The sequence below is a fragment of the Rhincodon typus genome, chromosome 35 (assembly GCF_021869965.1).
Source record: "Rhincodon typus isolate 14 chromosome 35, sRhiTyp1.1, whole genome shotgun sequence".
NCBI lineage: Eukaryota > Metazoa > Chordata > Chondrichthyes > Orectolobiformes > Rhincodontidae > Rhincodon > Rhincodon typus.
In genome coordinates, this window is record NC_063366.1 from 2,498,185 (window position 1) to 2,507,205 (window position 9,021).

General features: G+C 43.1%; 1 protein-coding gene across 1 annotated transcript in view; it reads right to left on the bottom strand.

Annotated features, from left to right (window-relative positions):
* Positions 1 to 736: 736 nt before the first annotated feature.
* Positions 737 to 9,021, bottom strand: part of LOC109933484 (gastrula zinc finger protein XlCGF71.1-like) — a 26,379-nt gene continuing 18,094 nt past the window's right edge. The window contains exon 2 of the mRNA XM_048616786.1: positions 737 to 6,778. Coding sequence (XP_048472743.1) covers positions 5,625 to 6,320 — 696 coding nt within the window. The 5' untranslated portion in view covers positions 6,321 to 6,778 and the 3' untranslated portion in view covers positions 737 to 5,624. The remainder of the gene's footprint in view (positions 6,779 to 9,021) is intronic.

Sequence of the window (9,021 nt, forward strand, 5' to 3'; positions counted from 1 at the left end):
ATGACAGATGGTTGTTCTGGACTGATGCTGTACCTAGGTCAGTGAGGTTTAGGATCATTTGATTTTGCTCGCAATGGGGATTTTCTACCCGTACCTCATCTGTAGAAAGTTCCTCATTCCTGGAGTCTACTTTTTTCTCCATTAGTTTCCCTTCTCCTGACCCCAGGGGCTTCACCACCTTTCACAGCTTCAGAAATTCAGATACAAAAACAACACTGACACCTGCAGCTCTAACTCATTATCACTTCAATCTGTCAGGCTGCTAGTTTACAGGGAGAAACACTCTACACAGTCTTGGGACTGAATCATTTATAAAGTGAACCCAATACATGCAAATATTATCTCACGTCAGTCGTGTCTTGGTTCTTATTCTCATCCCTGACTCAGAAGGTTGTGGATTCAAATCTTATTCCAGAGACCTGAGCACTGAGGCTGACCCACTGCTATGAATGGGAGCATATGATTTATGAAATCAATTACTTACAACCCTTCACTTCATTGTCTATAAAGTGCTTTTTGATGCCCTGAGGTTGTGGAAGTTGATATATGAATGCAAGCCTCCCTTTTTTAGGGAGATGAATGCTTCCTGTGAACTGAATTATAAACTAATTGATAGAGTAATTATTCCAGCCACAGTGACATTGACCAATAGATTGTGTCGGAAGACTCTTACTGTAAGATCTTGAGTATTTCAGTGAAGAGCAACACACCATGCTGAGAAATTAGATTACTTGGCTTAAGCGAAACAGTGAATTTATTAAGAGTTCTAAATCTACACAGAGAATAATTAAACAAATAACAATACAATATTCTGCTTACATCAAAACGTGAATCAACCAAAATAACAAAGTATTTGAAAGTGACTCAAGTTCATGCACAAAACATGAATTTAGTTTTGAAATGATTTTAATTACACCATTATTACATCAAGGTATGATGGACTGAGGAAGCTCAGGTCTGTAGAGACTCACCCCAACTCCCTCCCCATACCCGGAATAGTAGACCTCCCAGACAGGAGAGTACAATCATTCCTCATGGTAACAGCTATCACCTGAAGAGGATCTGTCTATAATTCACATCACCAACTAAAGCAGGGTCATACGCACATCTGAGAGCTGGCTCACGTTACAAACACAGGGGCCACACCATTAAAATCAGAGCCAGGCTGTTCAGAAGTATGTTTAAGAAGTGTCAGGAAGGAAGTGACCACTGAATGTATCTCACTCTCCAACCAGTACTGAACTCTGAATGCTGATGGAAGTGATGGGTAATCTGGGGAATTCATGGTATCACAGCTGGCTCAGCCATACAGAGGGACACACAGAAGACTGGAAGGGCAATCATGATAGGAGACTTGATATTGACAACAAATGTTTCTGTGCCAAGGGGCGAGAGGGTGGAGGCATCCAGGATGGCATGTTACCCTGCTAATGCCAGGATCACTGTGATCACTGTATCAGAAGGTTTAGGCGTGATAATAGAGAAAGACGAGGAAGAATTCAGAATAAGAATAACTAACTGAAAGAAAACCAACTGTAATGACGTAAGAATGGATCTGACCCGATAAATTGGAATAAAAGATGGTGAGGTGAAATGGTACATGAACAATGTGCTGCTTTGAAGGAGGGGATTATTTGGGCTGGAGTGAGAACTGTGGAGACACTACATAATTCTCCAGTCTTCCTGAGAATTGGGAGTCGAGTGGAGAACAGGAGAATTGCAAATTATTATCTGCATTTAAAACAATATGTAAAAGCAGCAACAACCAGTCAGGTCAGTCAATTTAACATTGGCAATGGGCAAGCTTCTTGAAACAATAGTTGGAGGGAAAATGAAACCACTTGGGTAAATGTGGGTGAATTAACAAATGCAAAACAGATTAGTAAAGGGCAATGACAGTGTAACTAAGTCATTGGTTGAAGTAACCAAGAGGCTTGATGAGGGGAACACTGTTATTGTGGTGCCCATGGACTTCCAAATGGCATTTGAACACATGCTGTACAACAGATTTGTGAGATAAGTTACAACTCACGGAATCAAAGGGAAAGTAGCCTCATGGATACAATATGGGCCAAGTGACCAGGAACAGTGAGGAATGGTGAAAGACCATTTCTGAGGCTGGAGGAAGGTTGGGAATGGAGTTCTCCAGGGGTCAGTGTTAGGACACTTAGGTCTCTTTCTGAGATGTAATTAATGATGTTGTTGTACAAGACACAATAATAACATTTTACAAAGTACTAAAGTTGAAGGTATCATGAATCCTGAAGATGTTAGTGTAAAATAGCAAAAGGAGACAGGTTTGTAGAATGGGCAGAGAGGTGGGAGAAGAAATTTAATGCACAGAAATGTGAAATGATTTATTTTGCCATAAAGAATGCAGAAAGACAATCTAAAATAGAAGTATAGTTCCAAAAGGGTTCAGGATCAGACAGACCTTGATGTGTCTGGACAAAATCTCTGAAGCTGGCAGGACAGTTTGAGAGAGTACTTCAAAAAGCAAATGGCACCATTTGTACCCAGGGTTTATCAAAACTGGTACATCAATGAGTGTGTTTATCCACTAAGACAAGGGAAATATTTAAAATATGTTTGGTGTAATTTTACAATGATTATAAATGACATTTTTCTGATCTAAGTTGCTTTGGTCATTTCAGATAAAAAAAACTTGGATTCATGCGTTTTCCCAATGATTGGAACATGTCCACTTTGGAATCTCCTGTAAGCTCTAATGCTGAACACCCTGGAAAGCTTTCTAGTGTTACATGTACCCAGAGCACATATCAAGTCCACTCTCGGATGACTGTCTGTATGGAGTTGTTACATTTTCCCCATGTCTGCATGAGTTCCTCTCGGTTTCCTCCTACAGTCCAAAGGTGTGCACATTAGGTGGATTGGCCATGCTAAATTGTCCATAGAGTCCAGGGATGTGCAGACGAAGTGGATTAGGAAAATGCAGGGTTACAGGGATAGGGTAGTGAGTGGGTCTAGGTGGGATGCTCTTTGGAGGATCAGTGTGGAATCGTTGGGCTGAATGGCCTTCCACACTGTAGGGATTTTATGATATCATGATTGTGCAGTAGTAACTCTTTTTCTCTGACAATCCAAACCCACACCATAGCACCCTGTTTGTCATTCAGGTCTGGCAAGCTTCATTGAACTCTTTGAATGACAATCCAATAGCTACCTGTTCTCTTTACCTCAATTATGCTGTTGTGGCAGCCATCCTGTCCAAGTCAGCCGCCAACAACCTTTCATCAGTTCACTTTCTCACATGACTGATTCACAATTGCTCATTTGGGAGAACTAATCAGTGCTCTTTGGAATTACCCCAGGGTAAGGGAGTCCAAAACTAAGAGCATAGGTTTAAGATGAGACTGGAAAGATTTAAAACAAACCTGACAGCCAACTTTTTCATATAGAAGATGGTGTGTAGATGGAACAAGCTGCCAGAGGAAGTGGTAGAGGTGAGTACAATCACAACATTTAAGAGACATTTGGACAGGTACATGGTTAGGAAAGGTTTAGAGGGATATGGGCCAAATGCAGGCAAATAGGACTAGTTCAGTTTAGGAAATCTGGTTGGCATGGACGAGTTGGACCGAAGGACCTGTTTCCATGATGTCTTCTTCTAGGACTCTATATGGTCCCAATCATGAAAGGATCAAGAGGAGGGAACACAATTTTAAAGTGATTGGCAAAAAGACGCTGATGACATGAGGAAAAGCACTTAAAACAGTGGGTGGTTAGGGTATGGAATGTTCTGTCTGAGAGAATGGTGGAGGCAGGTTCAATAGAGGCATTTAAGAAAGAACTATTATCTACAAAGGACAATGTATGATGGAGAAAAGGTGGGGAAGGGGTATGAGTGGTGAAGCATCAGTCACACACCTCAGATATCCTGTGTGACGGCTCTGATGTCTCAGAATCCTTAAAGACATCATGAAAGCTGGAATGTAAATCTCCCACTTGAACAGTTTCTCTTCCATGTGTCTGCCCCTGTGTTCACAGTGCTTGGAATAGTTGCTCCTTAGGTGTTAAGAGATCTTTAGAATTCCCACCTTAACCCTTCTGTATTTTTATTTCTCTGTCATTAGGACCTGTTGAACCCACCCTCATTGCCCTGCTTTTGTTCATCCTCTCCTCTGTCTTATAGTTAATTTTTTTGTCTGATTACGTCTCCTGATACACTTTGGGATGTTTTACTATAATAAAGTGTTCTATAAATGCAATCTGTTGTCCTCTCACATTTCCTCCAATCCTCAGGGTACTGACCTGGAGGACAGACTGCAGACATTGACTGGCCTGTAGTGCTCTGGTCGAGTGGCCATTCAGCATGTGGACAGCCAGATGTTGAATGTTGCGAGACAATGGAGACTGTCACAGCCGAGACACATCCTGCCTTCCCCCTGATTTCCCAGCTGGGCTCACTGGCTGATTCTCCTCCTCCTTAGACCAAAGACACTGAGGCTAATTGAAATACCTCCATTAATTGAGAAATGACTGCTCCCTCGGGTCCTTGTGCTGGTTGATCAGAAGCTGAAACCTTTCTAACCACTAAGTATCTGATTGTCTTCTTGGTCAGAGTGAGAGTCAGTGAGTGACTTGTACCTGACACAGCACTGAAAGGAAGCTGAGTTTATACAGGAGCTTCTACACATATCAATGTCGTCTTCTGGTGATGTTTGGAAGTCTGGTAAAAGGTTAAATTGTTCTTCTTGAAAGGATTGGCTGGATGGTAAGAGAGGTTTGAGACAGACCCTGCTGAGACAGACAGTGCTTTGGAATGACAGCTGCCCAGTGTGAGCATTGGAGGGTAAACAACACAGTCAGCTCACAGTGCAATGGAAGCAGGTAACCTGACTCCAAGACTGTGTGTAGACGTCAGCGTATGGTGAGAGAGGAGGAGTTGAAACAATCCTGACACACGTCACACTGGAAGAGTTCATCTCCTGTGTAGGTCACTGGTATTCCAGGGGGTCTGACAACAGCATGAAAGTTTTCTTACACAACTCTCACCAATAGTCTTTCTCCCTTGTGTCAGTGTGTTGATGATATGTTGACTGTGTCAAAGCCGTATCAACACTTCACACTTGAATGGTTTCTCACCAGTGTGGCACTTCAGGAAATTGAAGAAATGCATGAAAATCTTGTTACAAACATGGCGTCTCCCCTGTGAATCCTCTGGTGTTTCAGGATGCTTGAAGATTTCAGGACAACCTTATTGTAAATGTCACATCTGAAGACTCACTTTCATATGTTGGTTCTCTGCTGGAGCAGGAGCATCGACCATTTTCTGAAGATTTTATCACATTCTTTGGAGTGAATGCATCGATGACAAATGAAGCCTGATTATTGTTAAAATCATTTGTCAAACACCTCACACTTAAAACATTTTCTCCGCAGTGTGAATATGTCCATGTTTCGCAAATGTCTCTGACAGTGGGATGGCATGATCTCACACCTCACCATTGAATAGACTGACCCCTGAACAAGTCATTTGGTGTACCAGGAAGGACATTGTGAAGCTTTTGTCACAAACTTTAGACTTAAGCAGCCTTTCCTCAGTGTGGATGTGTCAGTGTTTGCTGAGTGTCAATGACTGTGTGAATGCTCAGTCACACACCTCACTTAGCTTCCCCGACTGCGTGAATGCGACGGTGATCCAACATTCCCCACAACTGTTCAAACTCCTTATTACACACCTCACATGTGAATATCTTCTTCTCCCCTGTGTGAGTGTGCCGGTGTTTCACCAGGCCTGACAATTGTGCAAAGCTCTTATTACACACCTCACACTTGAAAGGCTTCTCCCCAGTGTGAAGGCGTTGGTGTTCACGGAGGTTTGATGACAGTGAGAATGATTTATTACACACTTGGCAAGTGAATGGTTTCTCCCCAGTGTGAACACGTTGGTGTGAGTGAAAGTGCGATGACTCAGAGAATGATTTGTCACACAGCTGACACCTAAAAGGTTTCTCCCCTGTGTGGGTGCTCTGGTGTAACAGGAGTCTTGTCGATGTCGGAAAAGCTTTATCACAAACTTTACATTTGAAAGGTTTCTCTCCTGTGTGGATTGTCTGATGGAGCAAGAGGCTCGATGACAGTGTGAAGGCTTTGTGACAGACGTCACATGTGAATGGTTTCTCTCCTGTATGAATGCGTCGGTGTCTGTGGAGATTCGATGACTGTGAGAATGATTTGTTGCATACCTCACATGTGAATGGTTTGTCCCCTGTGTGAGTTCGCTGGTGTATAAGAAAGTGAGCTGTGCGTGAGAATGATTGGTCACACACTTCACACTTGAAAGGTTTCTCTTCCATGAAGCTGTGCCGGTATTAAAAAGTTGCACAACAGAACGGCTTGTGCATTAGGAGATCTTCTGAGCCTGTCCACACCTCACACTTGAACAGGCTCTCCCCTGCAGGAACGAGTCAGTGGGTCATGACGTTTGATGAATGATTGAAGCTCTCACCACACTCGGAGCCCACTCACGCTCCTTTCCAGCTTCACTCTGACCAATCACTCGCAGCCAAATTGTCAGAAAGGTTGGTTATGATGGAAGGCTCCAAACCGCTGACCAGCTTCAGATCTGATGATGATATTTCAAAGCTCTGGAACCTGACTGATTTCCAGAGGATGATTTCACTGCCCAAACTTCTCTGTGTTGAGCAATGCTGTGAAGGGACTGGATGTCTTCCCTCAGTGGTGCAGTTGTGTCTTGGGTGATGATCAGGATCTCTCTGTGGTGTCTATCCTCTCTGAGTACAATGCAATCCTTCTGTAAAACAGGAAAAGGAAACATGATTTCCTCCTACTCTCTCTCTTCCTTTGCTGAAGGGGCTGACTCCCTAAGTTAGACACTAGCCAAAATGAGCCACAATATCTGCTATTCCCCTGTGAGGTGGAATCAGATGCAAACCCATTCTTGAGGTTGTTGACTTGCTTGCCGAGCTGGCTTGTTTTCATTCAGATGTTTCATCATCGTGCTAGGTAACATCATCAGTGAAGCCTCCAATGAAGCTATATTATTCTACTCCGTTGGAATTTGCAATCTCCGGTCTGTTATGGTGAGTAGTGTCATTTCTGGTTTTGATACTTATGGGCTTGTATTTGGGGTCTAATTCTGTGTGCTTGTTGATTACATTATGGATTGAGAGCCCTGCCTCTAGGAATTCCCATGTGTGTCTATGTTTGGCCAAACACGGAATTTGGCACGGGAATTCCTAGAGGCATGGTTCTCAACCCATAATGCAATCAACAAACATATAGAATTGGACCCCATATACAAACTGATACAGAACAGAACTGGAAACGACTCACCATAACGGACCAGACAGTCCAAATTCCAAGAACAATTTCGCTTCATCAGAGGCCTCACTGATGATGTTACCCAGCCCGCTTTGATCATGCGCTTGATATTTTTGCCTGAAGACATTTTAACATTGTACCTACACTCTCGTGTGCTGGCCTTCAACATGGTGTGAATGGAGTGTACATGGAGCTGCCTTCTCCTGTTGATTGGTTTGCCACAATTCTCAACAAGATATGTTAGAACTGCAGAACTTTTCTCTGATCTGTTGGTTGTGAAGATGTATAGCTCTGTTAATTATCTTCTACTCTTGGTGTTTTATTCTGCAATGTAACTGTCTGTAATACAATCGTTTAGTTCAAACCTGGGCTCTGAATTGATGAAACATCTGAACGAAAACAAACCAGCTCAGCGAGCAAGTCAACAACCTCACCCACAACCCAAGCTACAAATCTTTGCTGAAACCTTAAAACGCCCTTTCTTTTTCCTCACTTCTCTTCTGCACACACACTCTATTTCCAGCAAGGACACTGGGTCGTGATCAGATGCAGGCAAATTTGGCTACTTTGTTTCCTCCACTAAGGCCTCCATCTTCCCAGGCACTGTGTGGGCAATTGAAAACCCATTAAGGTGGACTGTAAAAAATATAAGGAATTCAATGTGAACTTGTGTCACTGAATTGTATCAATCTAAAAACATCGCAGACTCCTCCGTCACCATCCCTGGTAATGACCCATCCCACAATATTGACTCTATGAAGTCTCATGTCTTTAGGTCAAACAAGTTCATGAAAATTTACACTCCCCTCCCAACTGATGATGAGTCCTTCTCTGTGTTCATCATCACTGGGGAAGTAAACTGAGGACAGACTCCAGAACTGAGTGTCCCCTTGGTGCAGTGAGCTATCACGAGCAGCAGGATTGTATTCTATCCCAATCTCACAGCCATTATTCCATCACTATCATCAAACCAGTCGATAGTCAGGTCAGAACATAGAACATAGAACATTACAGCGCAGTACAGGCCCTTCGGCCCTCGATGTTGTGCTGACCTGTGAAACCAATCTGAAGCCCATCTAACCTAAACTATTCCATTATCATCCATATGTTTATCCAATGACCATTTAAATGCCCTTAAAGTTGGCGAGTCTACTACTGTTGCAGGCAGGGCATTCCACGCCCTTACTACTCTCTGAGTAAAGAACCTACCTCAGACATCTGTCCTATATCTATCACCCCTCAATTTAAAGCTATGTCCCCTTGTGCTAGCCATCACCATCCGAGGAAAAAGGCTCTCACTGTCCACGCTATCTAATCCTCTGATCATCTTGTATGTCTCTATTAAGTCACCTCTTAACCTTCTTCTCTCTAACAAAAACAGCCTCAAGTCCCTCAGCCTTTCCTCATAAGACCTTCCCTCCATACCAGGCAACATCCTGGTAAATCTCCTCTGCACCCTTTCCAATGCTTCCACATCCTTCCTATAATGCGGCCGCACCAGAGTTTTGTACAGCTGCAACATGATCTCATGGCTCCGAAACTCAATCCCTCTACCAATAAAACCTAACAGACCGTACACCTTCTTAACAACCCTATCAACCTGGGTGGCAACTTTCAGTGATCTATGCACATGGACACCGAGATCTCTCTGCTCAACACTACCAAAAATCTTACCATTAGCCCAGTACTCTGTATTCCTGTTACTCCTTCCAA